This window comes from Myotis brandtii, unplaced genomic scaffold, assembly GCF_000412655.1.
Source record: "Myotis brandtii unplaced genomic scaffold, ASM41265v1 scaffold902, whole genome shotgun sequence".
NCBI classification, from domain to species: Eukaryota; Metazoa; Chordata; class Mammalia; order Chiroptera; family Vespertilionidae; genus Myotis; species Myotis brandtii.
In genome coordinates, this window is record NW_005371709.1 from 3765680 (window position 1) to 3792196 (window position 26517).

General features: G+C 39.3%; 1 protein-coding gene across 3 annotated transcripts; it reads right to left on the bottom strand.

Moving 5' to 3' along the window:
* Positions 1–4229: 4229 nt before the first annotated feature.
* Positions 4230–26246, bottom strand: LOC102239381 (protein CC2D2B). 3 transcript variants are annotated; one of them, XM_005885467.2, is made up of 10 exons: positions 26226–26246; positions 24552–24650; positions 21884–22081; positions 19643–19729; positions 18041–18154; positions 16086–16220; positions 15581–15703; positions 10658–10716; positions 7820–7997; positions 4230–5676 (listed from the first exon to the last, which is right to left on the bottom strand). In XM_005885467.2, exons 1-10 carry the CDS (start codon positions 26244–26246, stop codon positions 5488–5490), a joined length of 1203 nt encoding a protein of 400 aa, XP_005885529.1. In that variant the 3' UTR covers positions 4230–5487. The 3 variants fall into 3 exon arrangements, 2 of the variants coding, with proteins under 2 accessions (XP_005885529.1, XP_014388118.1); XM_014532632.1 differs by lacking the exons at positions 7820–7997; positions 10658–10716; XR_001360460.1 differs by lacking the exons at positions 4230–5676; positions 7820–7997; positions 10658–10716; ... (4 more) ...; positions 24552–24650; positions 26226–26246 and adding an exon at positions 22255–22424 and having other exon boundaries at positions 22001–22081.
* Between the last annotated feature and the right edge of the window lie 271 nt (positions 26247–26517).

The following is a 26517-nucleotide window of genomic DNA, read 5'->3' on the forward strand; positions in this document are numbered from 1 at the left end:
CAGGGCCCAGGCCCCACACCTCCACTCGGAAGCCGGCCTGAGCGGTGGGCCGAGGGCGGAGGAGAGCACCGGGAAAAGGGCAGCGTCGATCCTCGGTCCGGGGGCCCGCACGGTCATGCCACTCACCTGCAGAGAACCCTCCATGGCTCCCCACGCTGGCAGAGTGATGGCCGAGCCTCAGCGTGGCGTTTAAAACCTCTCACAGGCCCCCTGGTCGGGGTGGCTCCGTGGTGGGAGCGTGGCCCCGAGCTCCGAAGGGTCTCGGGTTGGTGTTCCTGGTCAAGGCCATGTATCTGGGTTCCAAGTTCAACCCCCAGTCCCCCGTCGGGGCGCCTGCGGTAGGCACCCAATTGATGTGTCTCTCTCAGCTGTTACTCTCGGTCTCTCACACCCCACCCCCCACCTTTCCACTCTCTACAAAATCAATGGAGAAAATATCCTCGGGTGAGGATTAACCAAAAAACCACCACCACCAATCCTTACAGCATGGATTCAGAAGGCCTCATCTCACAGCAGTCCCTTACATCCTATGGCTGCTTAGTGGAATTATCCGTTCCTCCATATGTGATTTGGTCATTTTGAAAGTCCCTCAAGCGTTTTCTCTTGTCAAACTCTGCTGTCCTTTAAATTCCATCTTAAAACCTACTCCTCCTTCTAGAAACCTGAATAATCTCTTCCCCTTATTTCCTTTGCTTTAGAGACTCCTAAAAGCTTTGAAAGAAGATTACCTTTAGTAACCTAGTTGGTCAATCCCATAGTGGATGTCATTAACCACCTGTGGTCCTAAATCAGGAAACTACCGAAGTGTGGAAACACTCCAACGTCAATTAGGGAAATGTGGCCCGGCTGGCATGGCTCAGTGGTTGAGCGTGGAGTTATGAATACCAGGAAGTCACCGTTCGATTCCCCGTCAGGGCACATGCCCAGGTTGCAGGCTTGGTCCCCAGTGTGGGGCATGCAGGAGGCAGCTGATCAATGATTCTCTCTCATTGTTGATGTTTCTCTCTCCCTCTCTCTTCCTCTCTGAAATCAATAAAAAATATATATATATTTTTTAAAAATAAGGCAATGTGGGACCTAAAATGTGATGAGCAGACATCTAATCAACTGTATTTTAACCTGCTTGGTGAAATATCACAACAGAAGTGGATAGTCAGCCCAGGACAGTGATCCTCATCTTTCTGAAAATGTAATCAATATCTTTTAATATTAAAAAAATAAACCATAGAACCCTACCCCTTTTAGTTAGAATCTTTTGTTCCAAAAGTCACACGATAAAGAACTACCATAAAGTGATGAATGTATGTTACATGAACTTGACAATGACATCATACACTTGAAGACAGCAGCAGATATGTGAGACCATGCTTACGTGCAGAAGAGCAGGGCTGCAGGAACCAATGGCAAGACAAGGGAAACTCAGAAGCAGAAGTTGGCAGAGCCCAGCCTAGCCCAGCATTGTCTAGGGAAAGGCTGCCCAGGCCTACCTCAGTTGCAGGATTTCCCTAGAGAGGAGATGGACACAGGCTGAAAGCTCCATGCTATTTATAATGGCATTTAAAGAGTACCCACCTCCTCAGGTTTCAATTCATGTGCACTATGCAACTTTATAAGAATAATTTGGCTTCCCAATAACTTAAATGTCCAGGGTTTAAGAACCCTTTCAGGAAAATGGGTCACAGACTAATCATTGTGTAAATAGATAGGTTGTTTTTCATGGTTTCTATTTTGAAGATGTTATTCACTGGGAGATATTTGTTCAAAAATTTTTCTGTTTTTTGGATTTGCTTCAGATATTGTTCTGATCCTTATTTATTTTTAATATATTATTATTGATTTCAGAGAGGAAGGGAGAGGGAGAGAGAGAAACATCAATGATGGAGAGAGGCTCATTGATGAGCTGGCTCCTGCACGACTGGGGATCGAGCCCAAAACTTGGGCATATGCCCTGACCGGGAATCAAACCATGACTCCCTGGTTCATAGGTCGATGCTCAACCACTGAGCCACTGCAGCTGGGCTGATTCTTATTTTATAAGAAACCTGAAACCTATTCTGTCTGGATTCCTCTATGTTCTTGGTGACTGGTTTTACAATGATGTATTTTGGTGTGGGTCATTTTTCATTCATAATTCTAAGTACTCAGTGGGGCCTTTTATTCTGAGACTTACATATTCTGTTCGGGAGGTTATCTGGAATTTCATAATTTTCTCCCATTTTCTTATTTCACACTCTCTGGAACTCATATGATTCATATCTTGGATGTCCTAAGCTGATCTAAATTTCTTCTTTTTGTTTGCCTATTATTCCTTTCTTTGTCCTTTTGTTCTCTTTTGGGGGAGATTTCCACAATTTTCAATACAAACACATTTCCTGGATTTTTAAAAATTGGATTTAAAGTTTCTACTATTTTCCAACAGTTCTTTTATGATCTCAGATTTTTTTATATATAGCATTCTGTTCTTGTTACAGATAAAATATTTCTGTTATTGTAAGGATATTAAAGTTTTCTTTTAAGTCAATTTTTCTTCTCTCTGCATTCATTGTCTGTTTCATCATGGTTACTTTTGTTATAATGTTTGATTCCTATATTAGAGGATTTCCTCAGATATGTGGTGATCCTTGGCTGTCAGTTCAAATTTACAAGTGGGGCATTAAAAAGATGATTATAATCTCTGAGTACATGAATAGGGCTTATTGAATGACAGGATTCACTGTAAGAATCAAGGGATTCTCAGGAATCCCTAGGTTGGGAGGCCCCCACCCCAAATCTTTTCTCTTTGATAGGTCATTTCCTCCAAGCAGAACCCTCTAATTTTCTGCCAAGGGAATAGGGAGGTGGTATAAGGTAATGTCCAGAGCCTACATGGAGAAGCCCCCATCCTGAAGCTATCTAGGGGTCCACCAAGAGTCACCTTATTAGCATAAACTCAGGTGTGCTTGAAGAGACTTAGGAATATCAGTAGGTAACACCTCTCAAACCTATCAGAACATTCCAAGGATTTTAGAACCCTGATTCAGGAAGTGGGGACAATTCTCATGTCAGGAACTGGGGACAACGATCAAATATATATTTATAATATCACACCTCCCTAATGTGAGTGGCCCTCATTCAATAAGTTGAAGGCCTGAATGCAACAAAAAGGCTGATCCTTCTGTGAGTGAGAGGGAACTCCTCCTGCCTGATTGCTTTGAGATGGAACATAGGTCTTTTTGGATCTTTAGACTCAAACTAATATAATAGCACTTTGTGAATTTTAAGACTGCCAGCTTTCAGACTAGAAATTATACCATTGGCTGAGTCTCCAGGTTGTCAACTGAAGATCTTGGGACTTCTTAGCTTCCATAATCTCATAGCCAGTTCTTTATAATAAAAATCTCTTTATACATATACAGTCACGTGCTGCATAATGGCATTTCAGTCAATGATGGACCACATATATTACAGTGGTCCTATAAGATTATAATGGAGCTGAAAAATTCCTATCATCAAGTGATGTCATAGCTGTCATAACTTCCTAGAGCAACTCATTATTCACATGTTTGAGTAAACAAACCTACTGCACTGTCAGTTGTATAAAAGTATAGCATAGACAATTATATACAGTACATAATACATGATATGATAATACACAACTACATTCTGGAGTGTCTGGTACATAAAAATGCTCTACAATTATTTGTGAAATGATTTAAAGAACTTTAAAATTATATGTTACATTTAAAATTTATTTTTTAAGTGAAAAATGGTTTCATTGCAATTACACAATTTTCAGGAAAAAATTTTAGTTAAGAAATGTACAGTACACAGGTTAAAAATGCATATAACACAGAAAAAGGCCTCTGTGCTTGTCTATGAACACTTTCTACCTTACTCTTAAGTGGCCTATCAATTCTAAAACCATAAATAACTAGTAAAATAGCTATATAAACATTCTAAGTGCCATGGAAATGAACTGCATGAATGCAGCATTTCTTTGGGAACCTCATCTTTCCATAGGTACCATCTTGTGCTACCCAATCAAAGTGAGAGACTTGTTAATAACAAAAGTTCATATATAATTTAAACACAACTGTTCAAATAAAAACAAAAATTTTAATCAGTTTTCTTGTGCATAGCTAGGTTTTAACATTGGAGAATAAGGCATTCTTTCACCCATATCCCTACATTTCTTTTTTATCAATCTCAAGTTTGGTCTAAGACTAATATCTCTGCCAATAAATAAGGTCTTTTCTAGCACCAGCCTATGCAGGTGTATTATGAAGAGGATATAAATGGAAGGATCCCTGAGGATGAATTTGGGGGTCCCTGCTCTCTGCTTGTGGGAGTGTCCCAAGAAGCTCCAGTGCTCCTGCGATTCAAGAGGTGAATTTTCTTTCTCTTACCCTACCCTCATGTAAAACTACTCTCCTCAAACTTTGAAAATCTGTATCCTTTGATATTTTTAAACAAGTTGTTATAGAACATTTAAGTAATCTGTATAAATACCCTTTCTCAATGAAACACAGAACAATAAAAAACTACCAGAAAGTACAGTGCTTCCTACTTAGATCCCTGACCACTCTTTCTCCAGGGGCTCCAAGGATCTCCATGGGCTCCTTGCGGCCACCCCTGGGAAAAGAAAGCGGCAGGAAAAGTGCCAGATGCATAATGGGGAGCTGTTCACTAAGGAAAAAGGAGCCCTGAGATTTGGTACAACCACTTTCTCCCTTTTTCACAGAATCAGGAAAGCACATTAGTTTCCTGGGAATCCCTTACACATATATGGAGCTGAAAGGACTTCGCATCAGTAGCATCCCAAGTTGAGAAGCCCCCAGAAGCTGACTTCAGCCCTCAACCCAACATAGCAGGTTTTCCTATTTTTCTTCACCAGTGAAATCATTCTTTATCTTATGAGAGACAATGACCTTGGGGTTTCTATTTGAATAACTTCTACTTGGAATTGCATCAGATCCAGCATCAAACACACCAGCCTCACTTTCATTATTATAACATTCTGTAAGGCAGACCACCCTTAACAGGTCATCAGAATTACCTGGGGAGGTTGTTTAAAATACTGTAGATTCTAGAGCTCCACTCCCAGCAGCTCTGACTCAGTAGGCCTTGAGTGGGGTTTGGGAATTTGCATTTTCAACAGGGCTCTCCAGATGATTTTGATGGAGGTAATATGAGGCCCACAATTTGAGAAACACAGACTTTACAGAAAGAGGCCAGAATTGCTTCTTTCCCAGGATAAAATCCAAGGCCACCAGACTTCCGACAGGGTCTTCCTTGAAGAGGTGTCTGGTGAAGAGGTCATCGAGACTCATCCTCAAGGACTCAGGGAGTGAGTTTCCATGGTGCCCAGCTCTTTAAGTGAACCAAAAAGTGGGTTCACACTTGGCTGGACTGGAGGAGAGGTAGCAAAATCCCAAAGTACCAGAAAAGTTCTGGCTGCTTCTGGTCTGAGAGTCCAGGGTACAACTTTTCCCTTTCCCTTCTTCCTTTTCACTGTCGCCGAGTTAAAGAAGCCAAATAGACCCACACAGATAATATGTTGTTTGGGTATGGGTGAATGTATACGGCGAGAGCAAATTCTGTCTGGGGATATTCCGAGGAGTGGATTCCAGTTTGATACATGGCATCAATCACTGTCTGTACATTAGTGTATGGCATCTGGATAGGAAATCCTGCAATCTGGACCAAAAGACAATAACATGTAAACCCACATTACAATCATGTAAGTGATTTTATGCAAAAAGATCACAGAAGCCTCAAAGAAACTGGGGTCATAAAATAATAGTAATTTTGTGCTTGCTTACTAATTTCCAGGTACAGTGCTAAATGCTTCATATACATATTTAATCCTCAAACAACCCTATATGGTATGTTCTATTGTAATCCCTACTTTACAGAGAGGACCAGAGCCAGGTTGTCTGCGGCCAGAGCCTGCACACTTAGCATTCCACATACTTGCCCTCTTTCTAGAATAGCAAACTGCCAACAAGGAAATCACTTGGTCTTACAAATGAGGGATTTAAGTGAGCATTTTGGAAGAATTTATTTAACACTGATTCCATTTATATTTATTAACTGGTAACTGTGCGACAGCATTAAAGGGTAATGGAACACAGACCTATATAAAATTATCTAAGACAAATCATAAACCTCCTTCAGGCCTCAGAGATTGTTTACATCAGGAGGCTTTCCCTGACCCTTAAATCTGTTCACATGCTCTTTCTATATGGTTGCATAGTACACTGTCCTTCCTTAGCTTACATAATAAAATATGTTGCAATTACGTACATGTTTTCTGGTCAGTCTAGCCCATAGTCTCTGTGAATGTACAACCCCAGTACCTAGCACAATGCCTGGGCACATAGAATACAAATAATGGTTAACATATACAAACATTTGCTGGATGCTAGGATAAATATTACCTCACTTTATCCTCACCTTTGCAACCACAAATCAGATAATTATTTTTATCCCTGTCTATCTTGCCCAATGGGGTAGAAAATGTAGAGAAGTTAGATAATTTGGTCAAAGCTAGTGAGTGGTTGAGACAGGATTTGAACCCTAGCTACAGGATTTAGTGCAGGTTTATGATTGTGTGTTATGAAGTAGTCAGATAATTTTACAAAGGAACCCCAGGTTTTAAACCCTGCCATATATTTAACTATATTTTGCTTATCAGTTTACTCTTTTTTTTTTTTTAAAGCAAAACAACTTCTTCCCTATTCTTGAATAGTGACTGCAGATCCTTCCCTGGCAACCTAAGTACTCAAATCCCAGTGGATTCCTTCCTTCCTTCTCTCAGAGGAGCCATATTCTACGAGATGGCAGGGGGTAGAAATCTCACTCTTGGGAGGCTGGGCATTTTGAAAACCCACTGGACCAGTTCATAGGGAGGAGGAGGTAAGAGGATTCCCAGAACTAGGGGTAGGGTAGGGGAAGAAAAGGGAGGATTCTAATAATATATCAAGTGCCCACCATGCTTGGTTATGGACTTGATGAGTTTTAGATGGCTTTTTATCATCTAGGATGATGTCAAATGTGTTGGCAAATATATAAGAGAAGTCAGGAGAGAAGCTGAGGATGTGTGTATAAACTTGAGAGTAATTTGAATACAGAAGATACTAGGGCCCTGTGCACGAATTCGTGCACTGGTGGGGTCCCTCGGCCTGGCCTGTGCCCTCTCACAATCTGGGACCCCTCAGGGGATGTCGGACTGCTGGTTTCGGCCTGATCCCTGCAGGCCAGGCTGAGGGACCCCACTGGTGCACCCTCTAGTATGCATATAAGATTTTGGGTTAATCTCTTCCCACCCTTCCCCCTCCCCCCTTCCCTCTGAGATTCATCAGTCTGTTCCATGTTTCCATGCTTGTGCATTGAGCATCTGCCCCCTGGTGGTCAGTGCATGTCATAGCGAATGGTCGAACGGTTGCTTAGGCTTTTATATATATAGATTAAAGCTTGCCTGGAGTCCTCTTGCCCAGAACCAAGGACAGGAAATCCATTCTATTATTACCATCTAGAGACCATTTTTTAGTTTCTCAGTTGCAGGTGGTTTTCTTTTGGGCATCTCTTTCCAAAGTTTGTGGTTTACATATCATACAACATAAGACTGATTCAAGGAAACATCATGCAATGTGGCCATAGTAAGAGCTGTTCACTATATTTTACACTTCTTGGTCTATAAATAAATGCATTTTAATGACATAGCATCTATCATCTAGGATCAAGATAGGCATTTCAGAGATATTTAAGATTACTATTACCTGGCAATTAACAACATAGATAAAACAAATGACATTAGTGCATTACATCATATACAAACCCAATAAAATTGTAATAGTCTTTCAAATTCACTCTCTTCCTCAGAGGAAACAAATCTTTCAGTGCCAAGTTCTAGCTTAGGAAGAATGTGTCGCAAAATAGAAGTACATTGTCGATTCCAACGTGTTGGCTGCTTAGGTCGCCATTCCATAATTTTACATTTTAGAGTCCTTTCAATCCTACAATGATTATATTTATGACAAATGTGAGAAGAGTTTTGTCACTTTAAACTTTTACTCAAGCATGAGGATGATACTTTTTTTTTTTTTATTTAGGAGGAAACCAGATCTCTATGGCTAGGAATATCTGCATCATTCACATTAATCAAGTTTGGAAGAAGCAGGCTCTTGCTTGGCTTGGGAAGGCAAGAAGCTTCCCGGGGTATCCAGCAATAAGATGTCAAAGGCACATCTCTTTTCCAGTTACCTATGTGTAGGCTGCTACCTACCAGGTATGATTTGACTGTCTGATTACTGGATTGACATTCTTATTCTCCAAGACCCTCCTTTGACATAAGACATTGGGTTTCTAAGAGACTGCCTTTACAAAAATTCAGATATCTGGTCTGGGTCAATGTTAGCAGGGTTATGTTTATTAGATCAGTTAATTGAGTAAGCACAGTTGGGAGGAAATGAGTCACTGGATTGGTAAGTATGATGATCAGTTTCCCCAAAACAATGTACACTCCATAAGGGTGGGGATTTTTGCCTGTATACCCCGCCCCCAAAACAATGCCTGATGATGAACTGTTCCAGGAAGGGAGAGAGGTGGGGTACAGTGTGGGCTGGTTGATGGGGCCCTCCTGGGAAGCCTGTCCTCTGTGTAGAACCAGTGTATGCTACAGAAGAAGCTGCTGGGAGGCCCCCTTGGCTGAGTCTTCAGTGTAACTAAGTAGTTTGGAGTTTACTAACTCATTAGTGGCTAGGCATCAGAATCACCTGTAGAACTTTATCAAAATGTTCACCTCCAGATATGGATTCAATAGGTCTGGTCTGGGACCATGACACCTGTATATTTAAATAGTTCAGGAAGCAATTCTGATGAAAACCAGAAGTTGGAAACCATTTCCCAATTGCATTTCTTCCTTTTTTTGTTAAGAATTGGAAGAGAAGGGGGGGGGGAGATATGCGGTGGGCATTATGTGGTAGTAAAAGAAGAGAGTGTCAGAATGGTTTGTCATGTTCTGTTTTGATTAGTTGGCAGTGGCTAACATGCCAGCCTGCTATGTCAGCATGAGTCACTGGAGACAGTCAGATCTAGAAGCTTCTGACACATCTGGAGTAGGAAAGGCCTGCTGCAAAGATTGTGGCCCTCTGGGCTTGACTGAACAACAACTTAGGGTGTGTGTGTGTGTGTGTGTGTGTGTGTAAGGGCGAGAGTCTAGGAGAGACGATATTGATGTTTCTACCACCCACTTTGGATATTTTTACCAAGTTGTGGGTCATGTACCGTCATGTCCTTTCAAGAAGTATTAGCTAGGCAGTGGTTCTCAACCTTCTGGCCTTTTAAATACAGTTCCTCATGTTGTGACCCAACCATAAAATTATTTTCGTTGCTACTTCATAACTGTAATGTTGCTACTGTTATGAATCGTAATGTAAATATCTGATATGCAGGATGGTCTTAGGCAACCCCTGTGAAAGGGTCGCTGAACCACCAAAGGGGTCGCGACCCACAGGTTGAGAACCGCTGAGCTAGAGCATTACTACTATAGGCTCAACAGGTGTCTGTGTTGAGAACTTCCCAACAGTAGCCTACAATATTTATCAGAGGCAACCATTTTTAACTTTGCCTGTCATTTCAAGGAGCATCTGGGATGGCAGAAGAGTTGACTCAATGGAAATAATTATTACAATCTCCATTTCATGCTTCTGTGGCTAAATCTAATAGGTATTTGGAGAGACTGGTTTAGAGTGTAACGGAGTGAAATGCTCAACTTCTCTGACTCCATCTTGTTCAAGCCTGCTGTATTCTTGCATATAGACATGCTAATCATGAGAGGAATTCTGCTTGCAGCTTGAGTTTTTACAAAAACAGCCCCTTACCAGAGGTGCCTCTCCAGTAGAGATAGGGGAAATGTGTACAAAAATAATGATTGTTTATTAAACATTTGCAGGAGCCTCAAGACCAGATTCATCAGCTGGGGTCAATAGTCTGGGAACAAAGAGATTTAGACATTTTTTAGTCTTCCTCAGACTCCTGCTGGTACCCAGATGTCTGCAGTTGGTTGTCAACCACCTCTTGCCCCTTCCATTTCCCCTTCCCTTGACATAAAAGAAGCCTGAACTCTGTACTTTCTTAAAATGGATTTGAGAAACTACTAGGGCTCCCGTCTTCTCGGTTGGCACCTTCTCTCTCAATCAATAAACCTTTCTTTACTCCAAACTCTGACAATTTGACTTTTGGCTTTTTGAAGTGTTCAGCATTTGATCTATGGACCAGTAACAAGAAGACTATAAGGTGGCTGAATGAGCCCGGATGGTGTGGCTCAGTGGTTGAGCACCAACCTATGAAACAGGAAGTCACAGTTCGATTGCTGATCAGGGCACATGCTGGGTTGCAGGCTTGGTCCCCAGTGGGAGGCATGCAGGAGGCAGCCAAACATCTCATCATTGGTGTTTCTATCACTCTCTCCCTCTCCCTTTCCCTTCCTCTCTCAAATCAATAAAAATATATATTTTTTAAAAAGGTGGCTGAGGGAGTATTTAAGGTCTTATTACTCAACATATGTTGTTAGTTTGGCTCAAATAAACTCTAATAAAATTTTTTTTAAAAAGGTGGCTGAATGAGAGATTAGGGAGAAAACCTGGTAATCCTAATGTAATTTTACAGATCATACCTGTTCTTGAGATCATCTACCATGCTTTTATTAGTATCAGAATAAATGATTTCTTCAGGCTGAAATAAAGACAACTGAAAGTTAGAGAAGATTCTAGGGAGACCAATTTTCCATCACAGTCACATCTGTAGTGCTAACTATAAGGACAGGGAACCCAAACCTCTCTCATGTGGTGAAAAGCCAGAATCACAGAGGCGCAAAGGTAACATAGATCACAGTGTTTTCTTTGATTTTGTAACTACTTCACCAGAGCATAGGAGGGGAGATAGATTCACAAAATAGGTTTTTCATGGGTAAGACAAATCTGCTGCCCCCATTCATTTATTCCAACAAGCATTTGGCATGATTATTACTGATAATCTTTGGCAGCTGCACAGGTATCTTCCAATTATTAACTGTGACCTTGGTGAAGTTACTTAAGCTGTCTGAGTTTCAGTCACCATGTCTTTTTTTAAATTTTATTTAAAATCACTTCAAAATTTATTATTTATTTATTAAATTGATTGGGGTGATATGGTCAATATAAACATATAGGTTTCATGTGTGGATTTCTATGTTACAAAATCTGTATATAGTACTGTGTGGCCACCACCCAAAGTCAAATCTTCTCCTGTCACCTCATATTAGGACCCTCTTCTTTAAAAGAGGGACAATAATAGTTCCTACTTCTCTGGGGGTTTGTGACTATTTTAAAATAAAGTAATACATGTAAAACCTGGCACATATTGCTCAATAAGTATCAAATATTATTGTTATCGGTCCTTTAACATGGTTTATCATCTTTATTCTTTGTGTATTTGCTTCTTTCACCTGGCAAGAGCCAGGTTTTTGTGCGCGCGCACACACACACACACACACACACACACAGATACACAGTCCATTTCAATCTCCCCTGTCTCCAAACCGTTCCTCAGGCACCCCACCTATAGCAGAGAGCAATGCTCCATTTCAATCTTCCCTGTTTCCAAACCTTTCCTCAGGCACCCCACCTATAGCAGAGAGCAATGCTCTACCATGTTTCCCCCACAAGTAGGATTTGCAGGGGGGAGGACAGGATTTCTCAAGTGTACCCCACCCCCACCCTAAACCCAGCTCTCCCCTCCCTGCAGGGCTCACATGGATTAGAGGAAAGTGCTGAATTCACAGTTTTTACTTTGGGTATTTCTGAGCTGAGACATGGAGGCAGATGGAGAGACAGGAACAGATGTTTCTCCCTCATGAGTGGAATGAAGGTTGTGATTTAAAAAGGGGGCAACACTTGTTAGGCCTCTAGGTCCTAGAAAATTTCAAGAGTGATTTGAGAAGGTTCAGTCTGTCAGGTGATGATCTGAATTAGAGATTCAGATTCTCTGCCCCCACCTCAGACCCACTGAATCAGAAACTCTGAGGATAAGGCCCAGTAATTTGTGTTTCAACAAGCCCTCCAGGTGGTTCTGATGCCTGCCATGGTTGGAGAACCACTAGATGAGGAAATAGGGGAGGAACATGGCAGGAGATGGGAGAGACTGGAGAAAGAAATATGAAATCCAGCATCACCTTGCAGGGGCCACCAACTATTCCAGACAGGACAGGGGCCTGAATTCCCTGATTGCTGTCACCAACCACTGTCTGCCCCTCCAACCCATGTCCCTCTCCCCACCTCCTCCTCCCTCTTTCCCAACCCCCAATCCAGGCAATTTATGGATTAGTTAGGTCCCCTTCAGGCCTGGGAAAGAGGCCTGGGCTACATTGACTTGACAGATTTATGGGTGTTAATCCACTTTCTTTTTCTGGCAAAGACCCCTTTCTTTCAGTGAATTCATATCCTTTAAAACTTCAAGAAGACTTTCTTGTTAATTCATCTCTTAACCCCCACATTCTCATTATGCACACTCAAATTTGTGTTCTCAATTGTGATAATAAACATAGTGTTCACTATAGATAGGAGTATTGTGATGTGTGTGTGGTAAGGCAGAAGATCAAGGGCAAGAAATCAGTAGAGATTTAGGCAACTATGAGTTTTACATTTATCGATTCAACTTGGCAAAAGGTTTAGATTCCTCCCTGAGGCAGAGTGGCTTTTAAAAACACAACTTTGATTATGGCAGCCCTTGCCTTGGTAATGTTAATTTCTGATTGCCCTGAGGATAAAGGCCCAAATCCCTACCAGGACTCCACTCACCCCTGAGCTCCTCTCTGCTCGCTCCCTGGCAGCAGCCAAGCTGGCCTTTCATCTCCCTGACAGACAGCGCCTAGCTACTGCACCTCTTCATGCCTGCTGTTCCTGCTCTCTGCGGGGACCATTCTCTTCCCTGATGGTTCTAGGCCAGCTCCTGCTCCCCGTTCCTCACTGTGCTGATCACCACCCCCCTCCCCGCAACCAGGAAGCCCCTGCACCTCTCCTTCCCATCAGGCCCCCTGCTATATGCCTTCCAATGCACATTCGTTTCTGTGATAGCACTTATCACTCTGCACCGAAAGTGCTCGTTTCCTGCTGTTTCTTTCTCTAGAACACGAGTCCCAAGAATACTGAGACATTTCTCCCTGTGGTAGCCATACCTAACATAGTGCTGGTTCATAGCAGGCATTCAACAAATATTACCTGAATGAATAATGGAATGATAAATAGTAAACAAACAAGAAACCTCATCTCTAAATATATCACTCTCTCCTAGAAGACAATAATGCCTCACTCATGGCATTGGGATGGGAAAAGCAAGATATGGCCTGTGGACGCTGTAAATGTGGTTTTCTCAAGAGAGATAAGCACATTTCCCCTCTTTAAAATAACTTTATAAACAGGAAATATATAAATATATGTGTATTTATACATATATACATATATAAAGCATATAAATATATGCTTGTAGCTGCATGGAGAATGTTTAGAAGGATGCATAATGGGAAAGAGATGTGGAAGGGGAGAGAAATTTGTCTCTCTTTTTTTTAATTTGTTTTTTAATCTTCACTTGAGAATATTTTTCCGTTGATTTTTAGAGAGAGTGGAAGAGAGAGGGAAAGACAGAGAGAAATATTGATGTGAGAGAAACACATCAATAGGTTGCCTCCTGCACGCCCCCAACCAGGACCTAGGGCAGTGATGGCGAACCTTTTGAGCTCGGCGTGTCAGCATTTTGAAAAACCCTAACTTAACTCTGGTGCAGTGTCACATATAGAAATATTTTGATATTTGCAACCATAGTAAAACAAAGATTTATATTTTTGATATTTATTTTATATATTTAAATGCCATTTAACAAAGAAAAGTCAACCAAAAAAAAAAATGAGTTCGCGTGTCAGAGGTGTCACAGGTTCGCCATCACTGGCCTAGGGCCTAGGACAGGGAGGAGCCTGCAACCAAGGTACGTGCCCTTGACTGGAATTGAACCCAGAACCCTTCGGTGCACAGGCCGAGTTTAATCCACTGAGCCAAACCAGGTCGGGCGAAACTCATCACTTTGTATGCTTTGGTACTATTTGATCTTTTCCCCCAAATGACCATGAATTCTTTCTGATATTGTAAACTGTCTCAAATATACAGACAAGCACAAAGACTAATGTAATCTACATCCACACAACATACCTACAACCTAGTTTTATATAATCTTTTGCATTCCCTCATGGTTGATTTAGATTTTTCAAAAAGAAGTAAAACAGTACAGATAAACTTGAAGTACTCTGTGTACCTCTCTCTGATTTCATTCCTTTTTTATTTCCCCAAAAGGAACCTTTAAATTAAATTTGGTATTTATCTTTCTTATAAATGCTTTTATACTACTACTACCTCTCTCTCTCTCTCTCTCTCTCTCTCTCTATATATATATATATATATATACACACACACACACATAAATAACATACAATTTTCAAACTTCAGGTAAATGGCTTTGTATTGTATGTGTCCTTTGACATCTTCTATATTTTGCTTAATATTACATTTTTAATATTCATTCATGATATACATGGCTCTGAGTCAGTGGTTCTGGTTGCACACTGGAATCACCTGGGAGTTTTATATAATACTGATGTGCGGGTTCTACCCTCCCTCAGAGATCCTGATGTAATGAATGTACGGTCAAGTTGGGAACTATTGTAAATTGGTTCATACATTCTTTTCCTGCTGTACAGAAGTTTTCATAGTATGAATACTTCACAACCCATATAGCGATTTTCTAGTTGATGAATTGTTTCCTTTTTTTCCTATTTCAAGCAATTCTGTAATGAACACTGTTGTGCTTGTCTCCCTGATAAGTTCCTATAGGGTATATACTTAGAAGTTGAATTGGAGCAATCAAGGGTTGAGCATCTTCAACTTTACAGATATCATATTGCTTTCTAAACTGCTTGTAGTAATGTATGCTCGCACCACTTCTCTGCCTCTGCCAGCACTTGGTATGGTCACACTTAAAAATATTTGTCAAATTTATGCATGTTTTAAATTGTATTTCCCTGGTTATGGGCAAGGTAGAGCATTCAAGTTTCTGCTTCTATAAAATGTCTTCTGCCTACTGCTCTTTATCTCATCTCCCTCTCTCCCCCTGGGCTCATAACTCGTAGTTTTTGGATTTTTCACTTGCCTGCAGCCTGCCATACCATGACCCTCAACCCTCAATCCTCAAACAGCTGTAGAGATGGACTTTGGGATACTGAGTATAAAGGGATACTGGGCATGTCACAGGTGTACTGGCTGACCCATCTGGTGATTGAGTCAGTTCCTGAACTTAGGTCTGTGCTTTGGTCTGCCTCCAAGACTCAGACAGTGAGTCTGCCACTCTCCTTCCCCATTTTTTCAAGATGGATGGCAGGGAAAACTCGATTTTATTAATATTGCCAAATAAGTCAATAAACAATCAGCTATATAAACATAACAAGAGCTGTCACAATTAGTAAAGATTAGAACCAAGGGTAACTTTGATACTGACACACCTGGAAAAATATGTTTACCTGTATGCTTTGTACTTGTGTCCCTTGAAAATTTTTTGGAAGCAGCTGTTTCCAGAAACTTTCCTTTGAATAGTCAAAATATACAGCCATTGGTGTACTATTTTGTTGAATATTAAACCAGACCTATTAAAACATTAACATAAAATCAGCACAGACCCCTGGGAGCCCAAAGCCCATGGCTGGTTAGGTAAAGCAAAATTTTACAGTGCTGCTACCCAGTGAAGTGGCAGAAGCCAAGGGAGGTTCTGAGGTAGAAGTTAAAGACATGCCAGGCTTACATGAGCATTAGACTGCTCACTGGTTCTCAACAGTGGAGACAATACAGAATTATAGGGTGGGAGCTTTAGGGATAAAATATTTTCTTGGCCCCACAACCCAGGGATTCTAATTAAACTTTTATATATTTTCAAAGTTCTTCACATGATTCCAATGGATAGCCAGGGTGGAGGATCACTGATTTGACTCAAGGAGATAGCTCAAAGTAAGATTTCTCCCCATTACTTACATTTCCATCATCAAACAAACTGTCTACACTTTGTAAAGGACAAAATGGGTCAAATTGCCTATGACATTGACCAGTTAATGGATTCCAAAGCAAATATTCATCAGTTTCATGAGTTAATACATAAGCTACACGCCCCTGTATGAGGAAAAGAAGGTAAAGTCATTTGGTTGAGTAATTAACATACTTTTTAATGTGAAAATTACTATGTAAGCATGTGACCTCGTTGATTTCTGAAAGCGTTTTCCAGGGCCTTTACAATTTTTTGGAAAGGAAAGAAGCCAGAGCTCCAAAAATCCTTAGGCCCAGGTTGGCATGAGGATGCAAATGACAGGACTTCTGAGCCAGTGCTGCCCTGTATGGTCCTACGGGAGTTCCCTCACAGCGATTTCCCAACAGCTGGTCCGAAAGTATATGGGGGTTGGGGCACTGTTGTCTAATTCACACGATGGTGCTATATGAACCAGCCCTGCTTTGAGTAGAATATACTTAGGAGTCTAGGGGTGAGCACCAAGCAGAGTTAGGGAATAGAAACTGGCTTAAGGCTCTGAAAAAGCCAAGTGAAGTAAAAAAGCCATTAAATTAATTTTGAGAACAAGATCAGGAAACCATTTGAAGAATAAAAGTCATTATGTTACGATATTTCTCTGCACATACCTTTTGAAGTGATAATATTTCTTAGCAAAGAATAAAAATTTCAGGTAATAATAATAATGACTATTTGCCATTTATTGAGTATTTGTGTGCATCAAATAATCTACTCAGCATTATTTTAATTAACACTAATTTTCTTCTTTTGATTCACTCCAAATTCTATGAGGTAGGGATGATTATTATACTATTTTTCAGATAAAAATCAGAGGTTAAGGAGCTTGTCTAGGGGAACAGTAGTGGTATTATTCCTGTTTGGGGAAGAAATAACTGAATCTCAGAAAGTAGCAAAGGATGAGATCTCACACTTAGTAAATGGCATTACTGGGTTTTAAAACCCTCTCTGACCAGCCCCCCAAACCCATACTCTTAACACTGCACTGTATAGCCTTGTTTCCCTGACTTCAAAGCTCTTGTTCTTTATGACTGTGTGCGTCTCCTTTACAGTGAAAAGGAGGCTTCACCTCAACCACAGAGCTGAGTGGTGCCACCCATGATATTGACTCAGGTCTAAAAGCAATCGTTGGCTGAAATACTGTTTATTGTTTGTTGCCATCTAGCGGCACTTAGAGCAACAACAGGAACATATGGGGAAATTAACCATAGGCTTTTAGCTAACACAATCGTGACACAGAAATAAGCTGTCAAGGGAATATAGAGAAATATGTGATCATGAAAAAAAACAAACAAACAAAACCAACAACCATAAAACAAGACTGGAAATTTTGACACTGATGAATATATTCAGCTTGAAGTAGAAACAGAATGAAGACAGCTTTCTGGAGGTATGAATACAGTATATAATTAAGTTGTAAAAATTTCAGATATGAACATGAATTTCTGGCCCATTTGTACAAGTAAAAACTGAGCAATGGAGAATAGGAAGATGTGTTTCTTAAGGATCTTAAAATATAATATTAGAAACATCTGAAGATAATGGTGGTGATAGTGGTTAACAACCACTACAACTACTGCTGTAACTATTGCTACATCACCACCACCACCGCTACTGAGCACTCAACATGAGTAAGTGCTCTCCCAGTGCTATATATTTACTATGTGATTTAATATTTCTAGTAACCCCATAAAGTAGTACTATTATTAGAGAAGAAAAACAAAAGGAAGTCATCCTTTATACTGTAGAACTTTTGATGAACCAACGTTATCCTCTTAAATAATTGCTTGCCCACAAAATTCCTTAATTAGCTTGTGAAAAGATGGAAAACTGGGGCTGCAGTCTTTTAAACTTGCAGCTGATAGCTAATTCTTTTTACTTACACTATTTAAATATTAACTCCAGCACTCACTTCTAAAATTGAGGTTCCCAGGAGGACCAAAGCTTTCTTTCCGAAGTACAAAAAGAAATTACAGAGAAGTATGGCATGCTCCTCCTTATTCCCAATAGCCAAACTGATGCAGCGCTAAGGCAAAACAAAAGTAACAAGAACAACAACAAAAAGGTGAGGGAGAGAAAGCTGAGTAATGCAATTAATACTAGGACAACTGCAAAGCTGAAAGCTCCGGCACCATTTGCCTGATAAAACACTAGGGCCCTGGTCGGCAAACTGCGGCTCGCGAGCCACATGCGGTTCTTTGGCCCCTTGAGTGTGGCTCTTCCACAAAATATCACGTGCGGGCACGCACGTACAATGCGATTGAAATTTCGTGGCCCATGCGCAGAAGTCGGTATTTTGTGGAAGAGCCACACTCAAGGGGCCAAAGAACCGCATGTGGCTCGCGAGCCGCAGTTTGCCGACCACTGCTAGGGCATTAGGAGGAGAGAACGTTAACTTGGAACATAGGGGCGAGGAGCACTTGGTAGTATTTGCTTGAATAGTTATTTTTAGTTATATTAGAGGCTCTTTCAATGTTCTTCAGGACCATAATATCCCTGAACACATTCTGATTAGTTCAAAGAGTCTCAGAAGAGTCGAGTTAATGACAACTCTTTGAGTTTTACCAGGTTGGAATCACTGAATCACTAGACCACATGCTTGTGTCTCCCTGGTTCTCACTAAGCCAAAGACAGAGTAACCTACCTATGAAGTTAACCCTGTCCTGTGCCCCCTAAATCAAATTCAGCTCAAATCTAGCCCCTAAAATATTCTAGATAAGTTCTAGGACCATCAGTTCCAGATGTAAAGTGCCTCTCTCTTAGGCTCTTATTGTACTAATATTTTCCACTTAAAATATTTATGGAATGCTTGTGAAATTTAAAGCAGTGTATAAATGATAAATATAAAAATAAATAAGAATAAAGTCTTCTTGTTAACTCAAGGAGATTAACTTGGGATGTATATGTACAGAGTATGGGTGTTGGGTCAATCTAAAAGCAACTAAATATTATGTAAGATGGAATAGAAGAAGTGCTCTAACTAAGGTTGCCAGATTTTGAGGGGAAAATAGAAAGCCCAACTCTAAATTTGAATTTCAGATAAACAAATATTTTAGTATAAATATGCCCCCCAAATTGCATGGTGCCTGTATTTTAGTTGGCGAGCAATCTAAAGAGAACTTTAATCCAGGTGCTAAGAAAGAGCATTGCTATACAAGCTCTTCATTCAGATGGGGGGAGACTGGGAAACCTGGGAAGTAGTGGCATTTGCCCTAGACATCAGGATCCATAGTGACAAGCCACATTTATCTCTGGAGACTGTCATAATATTGTACTCCAGAAATTTCAATTCAATCAAAATATTCATGAGCTACCACTTGTAACACTGAGTAAGATTTTTGGTTTTTCAGAATTATTTCTATAAGTTGTTACTAGAAGTGAAAATTATTTATTAAATTATCAAATGATTTCAAATTTCATAAGGCAAAATACTACATATAATAAACAGGTTTTCTTTAAGAGAAAAACAAATAAGGAATACTATAAATTTTAATTATAAAATGTCATTTGTTACCTCTGATGTCATCCATATATCAAAACCATCATTTTCATCCAGGTCAGGCATAAGAGGAATCAAAGATACAAAATGAGCAATGAGGTCCTAGAATAATATTAAATAACATTTACTGAGTGCATACTATATGCCCATCATAATGCTTTCTATGCATTATCATTACATTTAGTGTATCTTATGAAATAAATACTATTATTATTTTTGTTTTACAGAAGAGGCTAGGGTAACTTGCTCAGAGTCACACAGCTAACATTATATATGGGACCTCTAGGAATAAGCCCAAATTGGCCTGACTCCAGAGTGTGCCTGTTAATCATTGCATTTCACTGTAATAAATTCTTACAATTTTAAACATGATACATTACATATATACTTTAGAATATAACTGTTAAAATTGAAAAAAAATGTTGAAGAATAGCATAAGTTTGATTTGCTTTCAGGTTCAAAATCAGAATTATTTTAATTAATATAAGCTGTTATGAGCTGCTGTAGCAGGAAGATATTGGTATAGTCTGCATTCTCAAACAACAGAAATTATACTGTTAATTGTTTCCCTCTCCCGGACTAGAGAGACAAGGATTCAGGCTTTTAAAGTCGTAGAGGAGAAAAAGATACAAATAAATAACGAGTTAGCAGAGAAAATTCACTAACATTTTCATTAATTTACAATAGCCACCATTTATGATCTATTATCACCTCCTATACCCTAATGGTTCATAGTCTGTGACAAGCAAAGGAGCTAGGATTTACATATTTTTAAAAATATACACAAATGCCTAGCAGTGCTTTCTTTGGTTAGAGCGTTGGCCCCAAGGACTGAAGGGTTCTGGTTTGATTCCAGTCAAGTGCACATACCTGGGTTGCAGGCTCCATTCCCGGCCCTCGAAGGGACACATGCAGGAGAGGCAACCAATCAATGTGTCTCTCTCACATCAATGTTTCTCTCTGTCTCTACCCCTCCCATCCTCCTAAAAATCCATGGAAAAAAATATCCTTGAGTAAGGATTAACAAAAATAAATAAATAAAAGCACACACAAATATTGTCTTTGCAGTAAATCTAAGAGCACTCCTTGGACTTTGGGTGTCAGGAAACATAGGTAGGAAGAAACTCAGGATGGAAAAGCAGAGTGTAATAAAAGGCAACCTAAATTAGAAATTTTATTTTAGCTTAAAGAGTCCAGCTAAGGGAGTTTTATACTGGTCAAACAAATATTCTGAGGAGAGCCAATTGACTCAATCCAACCAGAATAAACAAAAGGTGTGATTTTTCATACACGCCTTTTAATCAAAGCTTACTTTTTTCTTAAAGGGGAGATTTATACTTCTGACTTCTTATTTTCCTTTCTCAAAGTGGAAGAAGCTATATCCTCTTCATTTTATATAAAATTAAATGTTGAATATATTTCTCTTTTGTCAGCTGGTAAATAGATGGGCATAAGTCACAAGGGGGTGGGGTGGAAAGTGTTATGTTGGCAGTTTATATAGAATAATATAGTTTTCTTCATTCCCACAAACAATGAGAAGCAATCCTTAGAAGAACACTATCCCTTTCGGTACATAACTTTTTATTTTGCCTCGAAGTCAAAGAAATTTTTGTGTCATTTTTCCAAGTTTGATAGGAAAGTTGTGAAGCCAGTATGGTCACGTGAAGTGGTGTAGCAACAGTGCCCCTCTAGTCCAAGTGGGCAGAAATGAAGCGGGGCAGAGAGGTCTTCCATCTGGGGCTCAGGAGGACACATTGCAACATAGATGGTTTTTCTCTCATGAGCTATCTTTGGGGTTTTTGTGTTGTTCTTTTTTTACATATTTTTATTGATTTTAGAAAGAAAGGGAGAGGGAGAGAGAGAAACATCAATGATGTGAGAGAATCATTAATTGGCTGCCTCCTACACACTGCACACTGGGAATCGAGCCTGCAACCCAGGCATGTGGCCTGACCAGGAATTGACTCCTGGTTCATAGGTCGATGTTCAACCACTGAACCACAATGGCTGGGCTGAAACTGTCTTTGAAGGCAAAACAATTTTAGTAACAAACTTATCCTAAAAATTAATATTAAAAAAATAAACAAGTTTAAAAATATAAATTTGGAGTGATAAAAATGCCTAAAATTTACTCTGGAGATGGTTGCACAATTCTGGGAAGATACTAAAAATCATTGAATTGAACACTTTAGATGGGTTAATTATATGGTACGTGATTTATATCTTACTAAAACGACTAAAATAAATATAACTTACAAGTGTTGCATTGGAATCACGAAGAAATATATCCAGGAGTTGTTGAGGTGGATTTAATGCCTTGATATATCTTGTTACTAAGATTTGTATCCCGTCATGATTAAAAACAGTTGTTGTGATTCTTCGGTTGGGAAATACTGCCTTACAATTTTTTGCAAAAATGTGTGCTCTCTCCAAAACATCTATTTGATCTGAAAACTAAAATCAAGTTTAAAATATTTCAATATTGTACCATACATATTGTTCCCACAGGGAAATATTAAGAATCAATATTTGTTTTTTTGCTAGCTTTGAAATTATTGTTATTGGTTTTTTAAATACTTTACGCTTCTTTGATAGTATATGTAAAAATAATTCAAAGTAAAACATACCTTGTCTAGTTCTGGATTACAGGTGACATATGATATTTGAGGTTCAATGGTAGCAAAAATATTTAAAAAGGTACATTCTTTTAAATTCTGCACATTATGATCTTCTTTAGGAGATGTAGAAGTCTTACTCCAAGTATACCCAAGCAAAACTGGTGGAATGTTTACTTGGAATGTTCCATTAATCTGAAAGGATATATCAATATAATAGATTCTGCACGATGAAAATAAACACCAGTCAAATATACTATAGCCCAGCTCAGTCTTCTCCACAGGAGGAAACAGGCTTGCATGGGTATGTGCTGGTTCTACTAATATGTACTTGTACAAGGATGATCAGGTTCTCTATGGCGATCTGTTCACGGACACCCTTGACATTTTGGGTCCCAGTCTAGTATGTACTATGCAAAGAGGGCAGGAGTAAGAAAGGGATGAAATGAGGAAGTTACTGTATCAGAGTATTAAAAACTCTAAAAAAATCTAATTCAGGCTCAGAGAAAATGCTAAAAGACAATGTTACATTTTTCATTGGGTCTAGAAAGAGAAAAAACCTATAGGTCCACAGGAGGAGGGTGTGTGTGTGTGTGTGTGTGTGTGTGTGTGTGTGTGTGTGTGTGTATAGAGGAGCTAATTTACAATCATAATAACTAATAATCATAGTTAATAGTTATTGAGCACTTACTATGTGCAAGGCACTGTGCCAAGTGTTTGATATAGATGACATCATTCAATGAGATAGATACAGCTCTTCTATTTTGTAGTTAAGGAAACTGAGGCCCAAAGAATTTACGTCACTTATGTAAGATCACAACACAACTGATGAGTAATAGAGCCAGGAATACAACTCAGGTTTGTCCACCTTTGAAGCTCACATTCTGAACCACCTCTCTATCCTGGAGTCTGGCCTGAGACTGAGAAACATCTGCAGAGATTTATGAGTGTAGGAAGCCATGTTCCTCCCAATAACTTAAATCTCTGCTGCTCTTTATCTGCAGCATAAATTTGCAGCATGCTCCCTCATATTATGCAGACATTTCTACTCTCCTCCCTAACATCCATTCTCTTCTCCTTTCTTACCAACAGTTTCTAGGTGGCAACATGACAAGTGGTCAAGTCGCATCAACAAAATAAGGAAGTCTGCCAGGATTTTCTGGTGAAGCGTCTGTTTTACTAATAAGGGCACTGCCACTTCGTGCTTCACCCTGACTCCTGTCTGCATCATGAATATGAGGCCGGAGATGCAGTGAACGATCTGCAGTTATAAGGATGCAAGCCACATGATAAGGACAATGGAACAGAAACACAAAAGCAACTTGGATTCTTGAGCTGCTGCTCTGACACCTAGACTTCTTTTTGGGCGAAATAAATAGACCCGTTACATCAGCCACTATTAGGTTTTCTGTGGCATAGGATCACACATAATTAATACACACAGAAATCCTTGAGTCAAATGCCCTTGTTTGCTTGACAAACTCATTTTTAGGACTCGCTTCAAAAGTTATCTCCTCTGTAAATACTTCCCTGATCTTTCATTCTCCTCCTCATTCCCCTCTTACCCACCTGACCCCTCTGAACAACCCCTTCTTCCTGCTCCAAACCAGAAAGAGTAAGGTGCTCCCTACTGTCTCATTGTATCTATCTCATGACCCTACCAAAGCCCTACAGCAGTATCAGGTTGTACTGAAATGTTAGTTTTCTTCTTTAGACAGTGAACTCCACTAAGATAGAGAAATCATTTCTGAATCTTCTATATCTTGCATAGCTCTGTAAGTAAGTAACAGAGCTCCAAACAGAGTCTAGGCTGGAGTTTTTATATTTTGCTGGTCAGGTAGGCATATTCTTGCTACATACCCCATCAGCAGGGCCCTCTGGGAATATAACAGAGACACCACCAAGCATCAGTCTCACCATTAATGATACACAATGCTGAGGAGCTGAAGCTCCTGGAACCCCTGCTTACAAAGCAGCAGCACTGATCAGAATATTTGTGAATCTGGTCCTATAAAACTATTACATGCAAATATAAATGTTGCTTTAAGACCTAAGGCTAGCTGTCCCAGTCTTTATCAATACACTCTTTAAAGCTTTAAGAAATAAAGTTGTGTCTTCTGTTCTAGAGACAGTTAAAACTTTCACACACTCCAACACCCCAATGGCTCTCAAATACAAGATCACTTTAACTGACCTAACAACCTGCCAATCACAGAACCTGATTCCCACTCCCCACCCCCCATCAGTAAATGTTTCTATTGGTGAGAGGTAAAAACTTAGAAAATTAGCAAACAATCATTTTCTATTACCTCAGATTGTTGCAGAAGAGCAGAGAAAGGGAAGACAATGGATCCAAGCCAATTCTTTCTTACATATGAATGACCACTGCAGCTCCTGAAACAGTGATCCTGTTAAAATAAATAATAATTTATTTTATATGATGTGATGAATAATTTAAAAACTTTTAAGTATAAAAATCATTCTCTTTCTTTTAAAAAATAAAACAAAGGGTAAATAGAAAAGATCTTTTTCTCACTTTTTGATTTCTTTAAAAATTAAAGCAAAATAATGACCTGTTGTGGAGTTTATGACATATGTATGGCTATTTACATTTTTAATGCAATATTTTTATTATAATAGATATACTCAGGGCAGCAAACTTAAAAAAAAATTCACTAAAGAATATAAAAAAATTGAGGGTGGTGACCTGCAGGAGGCAGCAATCCTGGTTGGCATTAGTGTGAACATCTTCATACTGAATGGGAGGCTGCAACTCCCTCATGCACTTGCTCTTTAATCTAGGGGACTGTTTTTGAACTTGAAGTTGAATTCAGAGAGGAAGGGAGAGGGAGAGAGATAGAAACATCAATGATGAGAGAGAATTATTGATTGGCTACCTCCTGCACGTGCCCTACTGGGGATTGAGCCCGAAACCCAGGCATATGCCCTGACCGGGAATCAAACCATCACCTCCTGGTTCATAGGTCAATGCTCAACCAATGAGCCACACTGGCTGGGCTGTCATATATTAATTGATCAAAAAGGCATGAGTTTATTTCTGGGCTCTCTATTCTGTTCCATTGATCTATACTGTATGTCTGTTCTTATGCCAGTACCATGCTGTTTTGATTACTATGGCCTTGTAGTGTAATTTGGTATCAGGTAGCATGATTCCTCCAACTTTGTTCTTCTTTCTCAAGATTGCTGTGGCTATTCTGGGTCTTTTGTGGTTCCATATAAATTTTTGGACTATTAATTCTAGTTCTGTGAAATATGCCACTGGCATCTTGATAGGAATTGCATCAAGATCTGCTTCAACTTCTCTGAGCCTAATCCCCAATCCCTCCATGTAGAATTAATTGCTCCTTCAATAGTGTTGCCATATAATTTGCTAGACATTTATATTCAAGTATTTAATCAGAGCCCCAAGAGAGAGGGTATAATGGATATGCATCTTTATACTTTTAGTGTCAACTTCAGTAGGATGGAAATTAACATTTATTTTAGAGCTTGCTATGGTACTAGGCACAGTGTTAGGAACTTTCTGATATCTATGAGGAAGACATTCATAACTTTTAATGTCAGATTGAAGAGAACTGGGTTTTAGGAATTATTTGCTATTTTTTATAGAAGGGGTATATTTTCTTTGATCAAACGGTGGAAAATATATAACCCATTTTTGCTTATCTTTCTATCTTGGCTACCAGGAAGCTCACATTTTAATGTAATGTTCAATTGCAGAAATCTACTTCTCCCAAATTCTTGTTATATTTATCCCTTTTCCTTCTATGTATGGTTTGAGATCTGTTATTTTTGAACTGTCTTGTCATATGTCTGATTTTATTCCAAGCTGCTCTAAATGCTTTTTAGAAAATGTTAGAAATAAATATTGCATCTAAAAGCAAATTTACAAATATGTTACTAGACTTCATTCAGTCAGAACTTAGCATTATTTCAGCATAATTATAATTGTTGTACTTTACCTCATGTTTTTCAAAAATCATTTCATCAAAAATGTTGATATATATATTATCTTTTATTTTAGATAAACTTGAGAAGCTATAATCATGTCCTGGTGAGCTATAAATAAGAAAAACTTATTTAGATGCTTAATTTATTTTATAAGAGCATTATTCATAAAGTACTATTAAATCACCTGTGTTCTTTTCTGTTATAACATGTAAACTAAGAAAAAACTATGTGCTTTTAAGACACCTGCTATCTTTCATTAAAGCCAGTACATGCTTTGTTATTTATCTTTTTTATCTCTTAAAG

What these genes read in the sequence shown, in the direction of transcription:
- LOC102239381 (XM_005885467.2), bottom strand. Translation starts at nt 26,246, where the DNA reads ATGATTTTTGAAAAACATGAG. An exon ending in ATATATGGATGACATCAGAG is followed by an intron (nt 18,155 to 19,642) that starts GTAACAAATGAC and finishes GTTTTGCCTTAG; the next exon opens with CGCTGCATCAGTTTGGCTAT. An exon ending in GACTATTACAATTTTATTGG is followed by an intron (nt 5,677 to 7,819) that starts GTTTGTATATGA and finishes CTTTTGGTCCAG; the next exon opens with ATTGCAGGATTTCCTATCCA.